Source organism: Sciurus carolinensis, chromosome 15 (genome assembly GCF_902686445.1).
Source record: "Sciurus carolinensis chromosome 15, mSciCar1.2, whole genome shotgun sequence".
Lineage (NCBI taxonomy): Eukaryota > Metazoa > Chordata > Mammalia > Rodentia > Sciuridae > Sciurus > Sciurus carolinensis.
Window position 1 is genome coordinate 42,256,528 of NC_062227.1, and position 15,756 is coordinate 42,272,283.

General features: G+C 39.1%; 1 protein-coding gene across 2 annotated transcripts in view; it reads right to left on the minus strand.

Annotated features, from left to right (window-relative positions):
* Klhl14 (kelch like family member 14) overlaps nt 1–15,756 on the minus strand; it is a 95,836-nt gene that overhangs the window by 62,271 nt on the left and 17,809 nt on the right. For both annotated transcript variants that reach the window (XM_047526961.1, XM_047526960.1), the window contains one exon: nt 2,562–2,683. In XM_047526961.1, the coding sequence (XP_047382917.1) occupies nt 2,562–2,683 (122 nt within the window). The remainder of the gene's footprint in view (nt 1–2,561; nt 2,684–15,756) is intronic.

A 15,756-nucleotide genomic window follows, 5' to 3' on the forward strand; every position in this document is an offset into this window, starting at 1 on the left:
TAAGTGGCCTTCATGAAAAAATACAAACCTCCAACAATAGAAATTATCCAAATTAAACTGTCTACATTTTTTTCAACAAACATGAAACATAAGCCTTCATCTGGGGCCGTGGAGTCAGAGTCAAGCAGGAAATAAACTCAATTTTTTAAAGTTCAAGTCCTAGTGAAATGAAGAGTGTAGGTAGAATAGAAACTTATTTCAAAGTTTATCCGTGTATTAGAAGTATGGTCCAGAATCTTTAAATATGTTTCTATTTTAAGAACTTTTCTATATTTATACACTAATTTATTTCCTTTCAATTCAAATCTGGTAAGTTGAGCCAAGATACCCATTTATGTTTACTTCCTTGTCTATAGATTATTACATATGACATATGAAAACTATGGATAATAGGCTCTCTCCTCTGGAGCAGTGGGTGGAGGGGTCATTGCCATCACAGAGTTGTTGTTGTTTTTTTTGCACAAAAGACTTGTGCTGACTGATGCTTCTAAGGTATAAAGATACTGTCCTGTGCTAATATTGTCAGTGGCATTAAAATAAGAGTAAAAATATCTACAACTTATTGAGTGCATGCTACATGCTAGATGATTTATAAATGCAATGTCATTTTTTAAAAAATATTCAAAAGACTGACAAAATGAAGACATTAGGACTCAGAATATTTATGACCTGTTCAAAGTCAGAGATCTAGGCTTGAACCAGGATGCACAGTTCATAAGCTCTTACTATATACTTCCAAGTAGGGACTTAAATCAGGCAATGGGGTGACCATCTATTCCAGTCTATAAGTGCTGGCCTGGCCTAATTAGTAGATCACTTCCGTGCCCAAAAGTCTCCTAGCTTGGGCAAGAAGTTTGATGGACAACCTATCTCTGACCAAGGTTCAAAATGAATGCAAGACTTTCCATAGGTATTGTCAATCAATCTCTTTACCTTTACAGGAGGGCTTCAAATAAGTAGCAAATTGGATGAAGCTTAGTATATTTGGAAAAACAGGTGGATTTTCAAAAAAATGTCATTTACTAGTAGGGTGTAATATCTCCCTGTCCGTTATGCTCATTTTTCTGTCATCTCTCCCTGAGAATGTTTTGACCTTCCTCTCTTTTCTCTCCTCCTCCTAGTCTCCATGGATCATCCTGTGTAGGTTTTCTCTATTGATGAAGAGAATTGGTTCTTTGGTTTTACTTTAGTTTTCATTTCTGGTGAATCTTTAAAATATAGCATGATCACTCACTCAGATGTTTAAACCACTATTAATGGTATTTTCATCAAAAGGAGAATAAAAATCTTTAGACATCTCTAACTTCTTTTTTCTTTTTTCATCTTATTCTCACTATTACTATTCCACCACTTCTTTACTAGAACCTTAGTACAGTGGCATCCGGGGAGGTTCTCACTGCAATTCCCGGATGATGATACTGCAGGTTTTGCTGGGGCGAGCCAACTCCAAAATATATTACCACGAGCACCACCTCACAAGTCTTAGCTCCTCTTCTGCTCTTTTGGGCAAACTCTGGTCCTGTTTCTATTATTTTAAAGAACTTTCAGGAAGAGCAAAGGAAATTCTTTTTAAAAAACACTCTGGTAAAATATGTAACTGCTTAAAAGACACATGCAATAAGAAAATCTGACTTTCACTTTTGTTGGTCTTAAATGTATGGCTTTGATTTATGGATCAAAATTGCTCATTTATTATTTTATCTATACAGCTCTGGGCAATTTTGACAGTTAAAATTTAGTTTTATTGACCAGTGCAACCACTGTGCCCACGAGGGGACTGGTGCACACAGCCTGCTGCACTCAAGAAACGATGATTTTTGATTCCATGACTGAGTCAGATTGGGAATCATAACCGATATAACAATAAGTTCCAAATCTCAGTGCCCAAGGCAAGAGGTTTGCTGTAAAACACAATCACCCTTTCAGGAGGGGAGGAGGAGATTCTTGGCTGGAAGTTTGCAAGCGCAATTTAATGCAGCTGGGACAGGCCATGAATATATCTGTCCATCCAAGTTGTGGAGCATCTGAGGGGGCATTTTTCTAAAGACCCGGTTCCACAGACTGATTAATGAGCAAAGAATGTCTAAAAAGCAAAATGAACGTTACATACAGAGACAGTGAACTCAGCAACCATTTTAATGAGAGAAAACTTACTAGTGCTGTTAACCAACCTTTCAATTTTCAATCAACCAAAAAAAAAAAAAAAAAAAAAGAAAGAAAGAAAGAAAGAAAGAAAGAAAAACATGAACTGAAGAACTGAAGAAATTTTAGGAGATGATCACTGCTCCCCTTCTCCTGCCCTGACCCATTCCAACATGCACAGAAACATAAACCAGTACAGTGACTTTAGACCAGTTTTAATTTAGGCCTTTTCGACTACCAAATTGGCCACCTCTACAATGTTAATTTAGTCTTTTACTCTAAATCCCCCGTGATACCTAAACAAACCTCTGCAGGGTAACAAATCAATAAAATGTCTAATTGGATTAACCATGTTTTCGAATTCATCAAGACAGCTCTAACCTGAAATAAATAGGTGAGTAAATAAATAAGTCACTCACTTGTGAGTATTTTCCATGTCTTCTTTTCGTCGTCGTAGTACTGAACCAAATTGCTGGGGAGCCGGTCGGGTCCAGGCGGCAACCCTCCAACCAATAACAGCATTTTCTTGTTAGAGCGAATTCTTCACCCAAAACAAAAGAGGAGATGAATAACCACATTATTGTAGAGTCTTTTCAGTGGCAACGAAATCATAACCATCAAAAGAATGTTCCTTGCTTGCAGATTTCTATTTCATTTTTTCCTGTTTCTTTTCCCATTCATGTCTCAACAGTTTTTTTTTGAACCAAGCAGAAAAATGATCGGAAGAGCTGCATATCCCTATACTCATGGAATAATAAGCTCCCTTTATGCAATTTGTTAGAGGTTCATTCTAGAACGACCTTTTTCTTATATTATCCCTTTAAATCATCACTCTTTACAGCTGAGTACACATGAAATGCTCTGGAGTGGTACTAAGGTTAAGCATTAAAGTTGCATGTCAAAAATCGTATTAGTCAAAATCATTATTATAAGCCATTCTCCACTCAAAGAACCTTGAAAAAATTAAGGTTATGCAGAGAGTTTGTGAGCCAACTCTTTAATCACTCGGGGAACTTCCAAAACCAGTCTGGTACAATTAGTAGCACAGGGCTAACTAGGATGGGTTAACCAGTTTAAACATGAACTTTTTTTTTCATTTGCTTAATTTTGCTTAGACTTCTGCTTCCATCCCCTCCCCCCCACTCCCAGCTCGCCCTCCCCTCGCTCTCCCCCTGTGCACCACTGGCGATACAGCAGCACCAATTGGTAAAAATGAGACTGTGATGTTGCTGTGAGCCTCCCCAGAGTGGAGCCCTGCCAATGCTTGCCACTGATCCAGCGGCATGAACCTGCTCAACTGTGCAAAGTCACTCTAATTCCCTCCCTCTGTTTTCTACCTTCTCCCCCAGGGGGCAGCCACTGAAAGGAGTGACTACCCACCCATCAAGAGCTGGCAATTCGCTGCTATTAACCGTGACTGTGATTCCCAGTCTGCCTGGCAGTTCCTGAGAACAGGCCTGCAATGTCTCATATGCAGTAAAAGCTATAAGATGCACCCTGGCCGGCGAGGCGACCTGATGGATGTACAACCCTCAGGAATAGTAATGGATTGAGCACACGTGCCACTGAAGCAGGGAGAGGAGGCCCAGACCCCCACAAGGGGCCTGCTGATTTAACAGTCACTTTACATATAATTGAACTTTTCATTTACCTGAAAGGCTCAAAGTGGTGGTGGAAGAAACAGAACAACCATGATTGAAGGAAAAAGTCAATAAATACAAAAGGGTTCCTCTTAGATATGATCGCAACCCAGAGTATGACTCCGAATCTATTATTACCTATTCAGGCCCTTCAGATTCAAGGATGCTTGGTGAAACAGGCCCCGTGGAGAAGCACCATTTGTTGGTAAAGAACCTAACATTCAGAGAGTTAACTTAATACAGTTAACGACATTTCCATATGAAGGAAGGGAACTAGAGAATTCCTGTAATGAAACTCTGGTGCCACTGAATGCATTGTATACGCCTCACTAGGAAAACACCTTCTGGAGAAAACTCCTCTGTTCCAGACTCATCGATAGAGGGAGCTGTACTTATAAAAGAATGAGTGACGCAATAGGAGCTTACAGTGTTAATTTTGCCACGCTGAAGATATAGTTGAGTGCAAAGAAAAACAAACAAACGAACAAACCAATCAACCCAACTTCTTTGAATTTAATGTACCATTGACCTGCACCCATATGCCCTGGAGACTGCTGGTGGGCAAACAGAAACAGTAAAACAGCAAAGAGTTCCATACATTGAGGATTTCAGTGACTGAGTGGAAAATCAGAGCAGTAAGCACCTCTTTTTTTTTTTTTGAAACAATACACATGTAATTCCTGTGCCATATAATTTCATAAATGCATGGTCACAGAACTGATGTATGGCTCTTTCTTTCGCTACATTTTTAGTCCAAATAATCAACCACTCTGTGTGCAAGACAAAATGAAAGCAAACAGTCTTTTCAGGTGCAATAAGTTATCATGTGTAGATAGACCTGTTCACCCAGAAGTCATGATTCTGCAACTGCCTGACATCACATGTTTTCATGTGGCCAGACTGCAGACGGGAGGCAGATAGACTAGGATGGATAGGCTAGACACAGAGGAAAGGACTCACTGAAGTGCTGATTGTGACAAAAACATCATAATTGTATCTATTTTAATTCATAAATAAATGTACTGCTTCAAAATGTATTTGATGAATGACAAGGATATAAACTCATGTCTCAAATACGTATATAAGCTTATATTAGTCATTGATAAAACTGGCTTCCTTGGACCAATCTCACTGGTGATTTTCTCTGCACTTAAAGGAACCGTCTTTGTGGATGAGAAAAGGATCTGGAGTCTTTGCCCTCTCTGCCTAAAAAGGCAGCCATTTCCAATACATAAGCCAATGCAGAGTTGGTCAATGGTAAGCACCTCCACCCTGGTAGCAATGATATCATGCAAGGGCTAGCTAGCCTGGCAGCACAGCAGGACTCCAGGTCACTAAGACAAATCCCTAAAGCACGTGTCTCTGCAGGGAGTGTGGTAGATTACTTGGAAGAAAAGGAACTCCCACCTATCCTCATTGGTTGTGTTTTCTGTGAAGGGTCCCTGCTTCGGGTGCATTACGTATGGCCTTCGTCGTGACTGAAGACACATCCCAAATCTTTTGCACTGTTGTATCATCATCCATTCCGTTTGTTATGGCATTTCACTTGGAGTCTTTTGCCTCAAAAGCCTGTGTTACACAATTGTCCAAAGCAGCATCAATATTATTTAATTCTAAATAAAGTTCAAAGCTGTACTTTGTGAGGGTGAACCACATAGAAACCCAAAATAGGATAAAGCTCGTGAGAAGTTCCATGATACAGAAGGAAGAACACATGAGACAGTGAAACACACTTGAGAGGTTTTCTTGTCATTTCCCCCACCGACTCTCAAAACAGCCTATAATGTGGCAGGTCATTTTACAGAGGAGTGAGAAAGTTCCCATAGATGTAATAAAAAAACATACATTTGAGCATTGCATAAAACTATGAGACTTTGGGATCCAAAGAAAGGAGCCTGATAGAGATTATTCCACATTTCTTATTGCTTAAGAAAAATACGAATGAGAAAAATCATCCCATATTTTACTTTGACAAAAATGCAACGTCAACTATTCAATTACTCCTAGAAAGTAATACACGTGAATAATTCCCATGGAAGAGCTTTCATTCTTTTTACAATGCACAATTATAATAGCGACAATGACAATAATGACAGATAATAATGAATGTGTATTGGATATTGAACCTCTGATTATCATGCCATTTATTTGATGTGTGTGAACTTCAATCTGAAAACACTGGGAAAAAAATAGCTCGTGAATTGAAAAAATAAAATTAAGAGAATCTGAACTGTGTGGAAAGGGATTTCCATTATTCTTTTCCTAAATAAGCCAGCAGAGCTTTACAGGTTTAATTTTAGATTAGGCAAAATCTACAAATGTAGCCTTCTCACCCATAATTAGAACTCCTTCATATGGCAACATATGCTCTTTATATAGGGAACCAATTTAGTCAAAATTAATATGTTCTTTTCATAGCTTTTTATTCCTGTAAAAATATTGCTCTCATTCCTCACTTTAGCACACTGGGACCCAAAGTAATGTATTTAAAAGATAAGAAATTAGAGAAATTTAAATAAAAAGCTGAGAACAGCGTGGTCAATAATATTATTTGAATGCTTTGATTTGAGTTCTTAGATTTTTAGATCCAAAAATGTAAGGTTAAAAAGGCGATGGAATTTGAAGGTCTCCTTTGTTCCATCTCAGTAATTGCCCAACATTTACCAAGTGTCACATTTGGATGTCTGTGCGCATGTGTGCGTATATGCTCAGGAGCACACTACTTTGGTTCTGGGGATGAATGATTGAAAGATGACCTAAAACCTCCCGGTGTAAACAAATTTTTCATCATACTGGTGTTTAGATATGGTAAAGTCTCATTTATTTTGATTTCAGTGATTTGGAACCTTAATAGTTGGGAAACGGGCCAAATAAAGTTATCCTTTCCATGAAACATGAAGAAAATTTTCATTCAGTAGATTGCAAGAAGAGTTTTAATCTACTTATGAAATCAGCTGGTTAGTAGGCACTTTAGAGCTACCTATGTGCCTTTAGACCATATTCACTTTACAGACTATAGATAATTCTCTTTCATTTACAAATGAAGTTCTTGCACAATTCGGTAAGAATTATCAAATCACAGAGTTGAAGGGAAGTTCTGTGGTAATCCAGTTCAGTGATGTCCAACTCTGGCAAATCACTAGAGTCATGTAAGGGGATTAAAATTTTAAAATTCTTGATAGATTCTTAATTCCCAAAGCTCAATGATTATGATTCAATGGGAGAAGTCTTTAAAATGGTCCCATAAACTTCCAGTTGATTCTAACACATTGCTAGAGATGGAGCCACTGACTTATTCCAGTCCTCTGCATAATGTAGAAATTGTGTTAAGAATTTATAAGAAATAGTTCTTTTTTTTATTTTTATTTTTTTTTATTTTATTGTAAACAAATGGGAAACATGTTGTTTCTCTGTCTGTACATGGCGTAAAGGCATACCATTTGTGTAATCATAAATTTACATAGGGTAATGCTGTTTGATTCATTCTGTTATTTTTTCCCTTCCCCCCCACCCCTCCCACCCGTCTTTTCCCTCTATACAATCCTTCCTTCCTCCATTCTTACCACCCTCCTTATCCCTAACCCTAAACTTAACCCTAACCCTAACGCTAACCCCTCCCACCCCCCATTATGTGTCATCATCCACTTATTAGCGATATCATTCGTCCTTTGTTTAAGTAATAGTTCTTATCTATTTATAAGTTGATAATGAAATGAACCTTAGCTTTTCAAAACCACTCTATTATTGAAAGTTTTTGGATAGTTGAATTAGATATATATTTTTCTCTATATGCTAAGCTGAATAACCTACCTAGGTCTTCCAGAGAAGAATGCAGATATTCAAATGTTGGAGATACTTGCCAAATATCCTCTTCTCCATGTTGAAAACTCACATTTCTCTCTGAAAAAACTTCAATTTTCCTTCCATCCGGTTCACTGCCTTTTAGTATACTTTAGACTATCACAATTCCTTTTAAAATGTGAAGGTCAAAATTATACACAATATAATAAATGCTATATGATAGATGACAAATATATATATATATATTTTCCTTTTATGGCCTCTTAAAATCATAGTAATCTTTTACGAGTCAGGAAGCAGAATTGGGTGCCCATTTTGCATATGATTACAAACATGTTTTTTTTTTTTTTTTAAAAAGCAAATGCTGATAAGCCAATCTCAAAAAACCAAAGGACGAATGATATTGCTAATAAGTGGATGATGACACAAAATGGGAGGTGGGAGGGGTTAGCGTTAGGGTTAGAGTTAGGGTTAGGGAGGGGGCAAGAATGGAGGAAGGAAGGACTGTATAGAGGGAAAAGAGGGGTGGGAGGGGTGGGGGGGGAAGGGGAAAAATAACAGAATGAATCAAACAACATTACCCTATGTAAATTTATGATTACACAAACGGTATGCCTTTACGCCATGTACAGAGAAACAACATGTATCCCATTTGTTTACAATAAAAAAATAAAAATTAAAAAAAAAAAAGCAAATGCTTTCAAGCCAAAAGTTTCCTATTTTGTATTTCTAATTAAAGTATTTCCAACAACTCTGCATGAATAGGTATTTTTTAAGGTTTTTATGTTCTCTCCTGATTGAGACATTTTGTTTGAAATCATTTACTAGTTAGCAATTGTTAACTGAACTTCTTCTATGTTCCAGATACTGTTGTAAGGATCATAGTGGGAACAAGGAGTGACTGCCCTGTTCTTCATGACATTGAATTCCCTCTTTCTGAGGACATCTATGAAGGCACCCTGGCTTTAGGTAAGTTGTCAAGGGTGCAGGCTTCAGAGTCAAAGTAAGATGCCCGGTTTCAACTCTTCTGAGGTGAGTGAGCTTTGGCCATTCTCTTTGTCCCTAGTTAATCTTGTTTGTAAAATAGAGAAACAATAGACCTAAGACATAGGCTCCTTCAATTTTCAGAATTAAAAGAAAGAACACACGGAGAACATTTAAATCAGTGCTAACCCAATGCCAGCTCTCAGCAGCAGCAAGGTCATCGTCATTGTGACCATCAACATGAACCATTCTTTTGTGCAACTTGCAGGTTTTATCAATCAGGTAGCCTATGTCCCCACCCGAATTTTATTATCTAAAAATAATAAAAGCACAAGGCGCTAGTGAAAGAAAAATAAGTAAACAGCAGAAAGATCAGTAGAGTGGAGGGAAGGGAACAGGGGAGGTAGAAGGGAAGGGAAAGGGGAAGTACTGGGGATTGAATTAGAGCAAATTATATTCCATGCTTTTATGTCAAAATGAATCCTAATGTCATGCGTAACTAAAAAGAACTATTAAAAATAAAATTAAAAATAATAAAGAATTGTATTTCCTTTGTTTAGATTGTTTCTAATTATTCTAACTCATTCTCTCTGAAATGATACTAAATCACTGATATTTTACTCTGTAATTCTCTACTCATGGCCCTTTTTTTGGAAACAAAAATTTAATAGAAATTTAATTTAATTTAAAGAGGCAAAGTAAACCAGAATAGATAAGCCTTACACGATCTTTCAAAATTCAAGTTCATGTCAAGTTAGGGAGTCAGTCAGACCTGGATTTAAATTCTCATTCTACCATTTGTTATGCTTATATCCTTGGGTTGACTCTTAGCCTCAGTTGCCTCATCTGTTAAGTGGGAATAATCTTAGAAGAATGTTGTGACATTTAATGAAGTCATTAAGGTGTAATGGGCAAGTAAAGGGTTACTACTTGTGACCAAACCACTTTCTAGAACCAGATCCTTTGTGCCGCTGAAACCTTGCAAGATGAGTATCTCCACCCAGTGAAAGGAGAAAACCTTGATGCTATCAATGCCAGCCAGTAGGGAGAGGTCAGGGAAGATTTCAAGAAATTCTGACTCTTTCCATGACCTTACAGTTTCAGAATACTTGACCAAATCCATGATGGCTGATTATTTTTTTAAAAGCATTAAGGGGCAATTTCTTGTCTGGTAGCATGTCAGCGATGTAGGAGAGTGCCTCCTCTCTGGGAGGCAGGAAAGGCCAGGAAAACACATGCCTCCACAAATTCACAGATAGGAGGATGGGTGTGTGAGTCAGTTCAGGCTGCTGTAACAAAAATACCTCAGACTGGGTGGTTTAAGTAATGGACATTTGTTTTTTATAGTTTTTGGAGACTAGGAAGTACAAGATTAAGGTGCCAGTGGATTTAGTTCCTGGATAGGGCCAGCTTCCTATTTATGTGCTAACATGGTCGGAGGAGATAAAAAGCTCTTTCCTATCTCACAAGGGCACTAACCCCTTGCAAGGGCATACCCTCATTACCTAATTATCCCCCAAAGGTCCCGAATCCAGGTTCTATTCCACTGGGGATTAGGGTTTCACATGTGAATATTGAGAGGGAAGGACACAAACATTTAGTCCACAGCGACGAGTTTTGGATTTCCTCAAGTCATTGGATTGGAGGTGTTTGTGCCAATTATACCAGATCTGAGAACTCCTAATGACAACTGGAGTTGTCATATGTAAAATATTTACAAAGCTCCCATAGTAATGAATTGACAAATGATAGACATTATTGTAATGCACAATTATTAACCTTACAAAGCTCTCGTTTGAAAACAATCTTTGGAATTTTGGAATTTTGATTGCTTAGAAGTCTTTTAAATACCATATGTTATACTGTTTATAGGCAGCAGAAGTCAGACAAGCAAGTTTAACAAAAATCTAAAACCACTGGACTTCCTGCAATAGTACTGGTCCAGGCTTCATTCATAAATTCAATCCGTTCACTCTCTGGGCTACCAGTTCTCTCAGGTAAGGTTGTCTCCACAACCTGACCAAATTGTAGGGATTCTGACTGTCCTCCCTCTTTATTACTCTAGTCTGTGGATTCAATAGCTGCAGTGCTTCTTAAATCTCTCTCTTCATTCCAGTCAAGCTGCCATTATCCTGCTCTGTCTGGGGTGGCTCTCTCAAGTGGGTACCTTGCTTTCTGTACTTCTATGCCTAATTAATCTCCTCCTCCTCCTCCTCCTCCTCCTCCTCCTCCTCCTCCTCCTCCTCCTGTTCCTCACCTTCCTCCCCCTCTTCCTCCTCCTCCTTCTTCTTTGAACCCAGGGCATTATACCACTGAGCCACATCCTTGGCCCTTTTCATTTTTAAAATTTTGTAACAGGGTTTCACTCAGTTGCTGAAACTGGCCTTGAACTTTGTTTTGTTTTGTCAATACATTTTAGCAAAGTCTGACATTAATGATTCTCTTCTTAAAAACCATTGACAAATTCTCCATTACCTGTCATCTATAAAATGCACATTTCTTCCACATTGTAACCGCCTTTCTTTTCTTTCTCTCTTTTTCCCTGCTTGAAATTCATTTCAGGTACAAAAGAATGTGTGAGTCAAGATCTGGGAAAAAAAAAAAAAAAAAAAAAAAAAAAAAAACCCAAAAAACAAAAACAAAGTCCCCCCCCCCCAAAAAAAAAAAAAAAACCTGAAAGAGAAACTTCAGATGGAAATTGCTTCCACCACAGGGAAAAAGTAGGCAGAGGAAGATCCTGAGTCGTTGGCCAGAAGGAGGCTTCAAAAGTCAGCTAGCCTTCCCTGAACTTCTTGCCAGACTGGTACCTGGGGCTCTCCAAAGGAGAACTGCTACCCTGTTCTTAAAATTTTCCAGAGAAGTAAACTCCCTTGAGAATTTGTTCCAGCTGATTTGCTGTTGTATTTAGGTTTCTTTATCATAGCTGTTCTTGGTAATTACACAGCAGCTTTCATGGGAAGAGCCTTTAAATAGACCTGATAATGCCTCTCTGAGGTAGGTAAACACAAAGTATCATTATCCCCATTTAACAGATGAAAGAGTAGAGGAAAGGGGGCTTGGGCACTTCTTCCCATGCCTCAGGATGGGTTTTATTTCCTCCATTTCACACAGGAATGTCTCTAGAGTTTTCTCACACAACTCGCCTGTGACTCTCAGATGTGGCTGGAAGTGCCTCAGCATCCCATCTCCTGCCTTTGGAGTCACTCTCTTCATCCCACCGGAGGCTGGCTGTGTAGTGACTGGAGAATGATTAGCCATATGCATTATCTAGTTCTATTACAATGGAAGTGACTGCAAGATCTCCTACGTCACGATGTAATGACAGTGCATGCTCACTAAGGAAATTTCTGTCTATAGTTAAAAGCGAAAAAGAACTTTGCACTCAGTAGGTGCTCAAATGCTTGTTGTACGAAGGAAGCTATGATGAATAAAAGAACAAACAAATGAAAAAACTCACTTGTAATTCAACTACCCTAGAACATGTTATAGGTTCTTTGTTTCTTCCCCCCACCTCCCCCCACTGGTTTTAAGATCAAGTCAGTGGGAATGGGGAGAGGTTGTTAAAAGGTGGAAACTTTTAAGAGGTGGGATCTGATGGGAAATTTTAATTCACTGGGGGTGTGCCCTTGAAGGGGATTGTGGGGTGCCATTGTCTTCCTTGCTTTCTTTCATTTCCTGGCTACCATGAAGAAAGCAGCTTCCTCCACCACATGCTCTGGTCCATGATGTGCTGCTTCACCACAGGTCCAAAAGAAACAGGGCCAACCAAACATGAACTGAAACTTCTAAGACTGTGGGTCAAAATAAACTTTTCTTCTTTTTCAGTGATTATCTCAGGTATTTTGTTACAGCAATGGAAAGCTGACTAACATTGTCATATTGACTAACTCCCAAATATAACCCGTTACCTTTAGTATGCAATACCCACCAAAAACTCCTGGATTTTCATCCCTACTTGAGTGTGCCCAAATAATCAGCTTTGCTCTTGTCATAACCACCCCATTCATTGTTTTTGTTGGATATCTCTGCTTTTCTGTTTGTTCTTTGAAATCAGTGTTGTCTCATAAAATGGGAGCTAACCATGATAGAGTGAGTTTTTCTTCTTTTAAGTACTGAGGATTGAATTTAGGGACACTTTACCAATGAGTTACACCCCCTACCCTTTTTCATTTGAGGCAGTGTCTTGGTAAGTTGTTTAGGGTCTCACTAAGTTTGCTGGCTTCAAACTTGTGATCCTCCTGTCTCAGCCTCCTAAATCACTTGGATTATAGGTGTGTGCTACCATGCCCAGCTGATCTATTGCAATATTTAGCAAATTTCAGTTATAAGGCTCATCTGGCTGGCTTTAGGAAAAAATGAGTGACTTCCTAACTTAAGGAAGCTAGAACTTGCTGCAAAGTAAAAAGTGCAGACACAGATCTAATAATAGTGCAGACACAAATACTAATAATAATTCAAGTTCTGAAGGATATAATATAGCCCATTAAAATTATAGCATAGGACTTTATGATTTTTTTACCTTACCTATATACTATGATATTATTTATTTCATAATTCTCACTTAAAATACTTAAAAAAAAATCCCAGCTTTCTCTAATGGTTTCAAGATATAAAGAACTTTCATATAATTTTTAGGGTTGGGCCACTTTTCAGAGATCCTAATTTAATGAGCTAAGATGGGACCCAACATCATTTTTTTTTTTAAATACATATCTTCCTGGGCAATTTTAGTGCATAACCACTATTGAGAACCATTGTTCTAAGCAACTATATTTATGAAACCATGGGTTCCATCAGTTAATTGTGTTTTATTTCTAACTTATGCTAAACTACAATAATACCCAACTTATTAAAATAAAGTAAAAAATGATTTCTCCTGTGCCTTCTGAAATGATCTCATATTTTTCCAGAAGTAGGTAAACCATTTTTGAAGACACACTATAATAAAGAGAGGAAACCAGAACTTTAACATTGGAAGCTCTGAAATCTGAGTTACATTCCAATTCTGTCACTTGCTATGTGTGTGATCATGAAAGATCGACATCTTAAAGGCTATGGCTTTACATCTTACAATTGTAATTGACCTTCTTCCCACCCCTTTACTCCTCATTTTGGTCCCTATAGCCTACCGGGGTCACCGCAATTCTTCCCTGTCACATACTCATTCCAGAACGGGACACTGTCCTCCAGCATGAGGATGAGCAGTTTGCCAATGGTTTCGCCACATTCCTGCACTCACCAAAGCTGGCTAATGGTGACAGAGGCAGATAGTACCAACACACCTTAAGGGTTTCATCCAACTCCATGAAATCCCCTGGTCCCCAGCTTAGCTCACAGCCTCAATAGCCAGGACTGGTCCATCTTCACCTGATGCTCCATTCTTGGTTCTTGGCTTCATGAGGAACAATGGCTTCCAGCCATTTTTATACTCAATGCATTTCCTTCCCTCCTTCCCCACCTCCCAGATTAAAGCTTACTTTGTAACTAGAAGCAGTTGAATATCTTCTCTGCTTGATTACCTATATAATCCCTAATTCTAATACCTAGTACTTAGTGCTTTTCTTCTGAAGAGCATAAACTGCAATGGAAATAGCATCTCATGAATCCTCCCCATATCCCTGTGAGGAAGTTGCATGGCAAGAATTACCTCTCACACTAATCCTCCCACACTGCTCACTAGCATGGCTGCTTGCTACAGAACTAGCTGATGGGGACCAACCAGGATTTGTGTGATAGGAGAAAGCTGTTCTCCTTGATCCAGAGAGAAGCCCTTCTATGCAGCCTGTCACAGAGGAGCCATTCAGACTCTGCATAGCCTAGTGAAGAAAGGAGACAAAGCATCACTCTCGCCGTAGTGATGGACTCGTAAGTAATGCCTGCACTTAAGCCCCTAAGAAAGCCCAATTATTAGACTATGCTGCCTCCTGAGAACCAATCCCATTACTGAGACTTCTCTCTCTCTGGGTCTCCCACTCCCTCTCATCTGGCTGGTGTTTGGAAGAGATGAGTGACTTCCTGACCTGAAGAAACGCTGGTACCTGCCCCCCACCAAGAAAAAGTGTAGAAATGTGCAAGATCACAAAATAATAATGAAAATTCAAGTTCAGAAGGATACAGCATATCCCACTAAAATTATGTCTCTGAGACTCACAAGTTTTAACAAAATAACTTTCTGAAGAAGGGAGTTCAGTCATTCAAGATGAGGCTAAGAGGGAAAATGGCCAGGTCCCACCTCATGATCTGAGACCAATTCACCCGCTACTCTAACTCCAGGGAGAGATTTCTTGTGGGGAAACTGAAGCTCCCTGGGAGGAACTGGAGCCAGGCTCCTGCCAAGAAGGCTCTTTCCACTTGGAGAGTCACTGTGGGAGTGGCATGCAGGGAGACAGTGGGGAAAGTTAGTTAGCAACTGGATATGTTATTTCAAGCATTTCCTGGAACATTCATGACAACAAATAGGTGTCCATCTTTAAGAAATGGCCTTCTCAAAAGGCCCCAAATTCACTTTTAGGGCAAGAATCATTATCCTGGGGCTAGGGTAAAGGGAGAAATTATTATTTGGGGGGTAGATCTGCTGCTGAGGAGTGAGGCGGGCCCTGGGGGTTTGTACGGTGGAGACAATGAGGTATAGCTGGTGGGATCCAGCTTAGGGACACCCTGCTGTTGTGGGTGAAATAGGAATCTCTTTTCTTCCTCTTTTGCTTTGCCTCTCTGTAGGGAGTCAGTTCTTTCTGTTTGCTGCTTCAACCCTGGAGGGACAATGGCGACAAAGAGAACCCAAGTTCCAGCTCCAGGGCTCTGTGGCATGAGGTCCAATGTTCCCCTCTGAAAGGGTATCTGGTGAGACCTCTGGGACCCACCCACTAGTCAATCAGCAGCAACATCCTTTCAATCATCACCCCTTTGACATGCAGAAACAAATTATTTGGGGAAAGTTTACTGCATTCCCTGAAGTTGAATTGTGGACATTACACTGTGTCTTAAAACTCTCGTGAGGTGGTATCCAGGTTTTATTTCCAGGTAAAAGTCCCCTAGAGACTGGTAATTCTGATAACTTTCCTAGCACTTATTTCCCTTTTTCTCATGTCCATTAATCAGATTTCTTTTAATTTTGCAAAAAATTTTCTCTAAACTTAGAATAAATTACTATTAATAGCTTCTCCTATCTTCTACAGATATGTAGCAAATT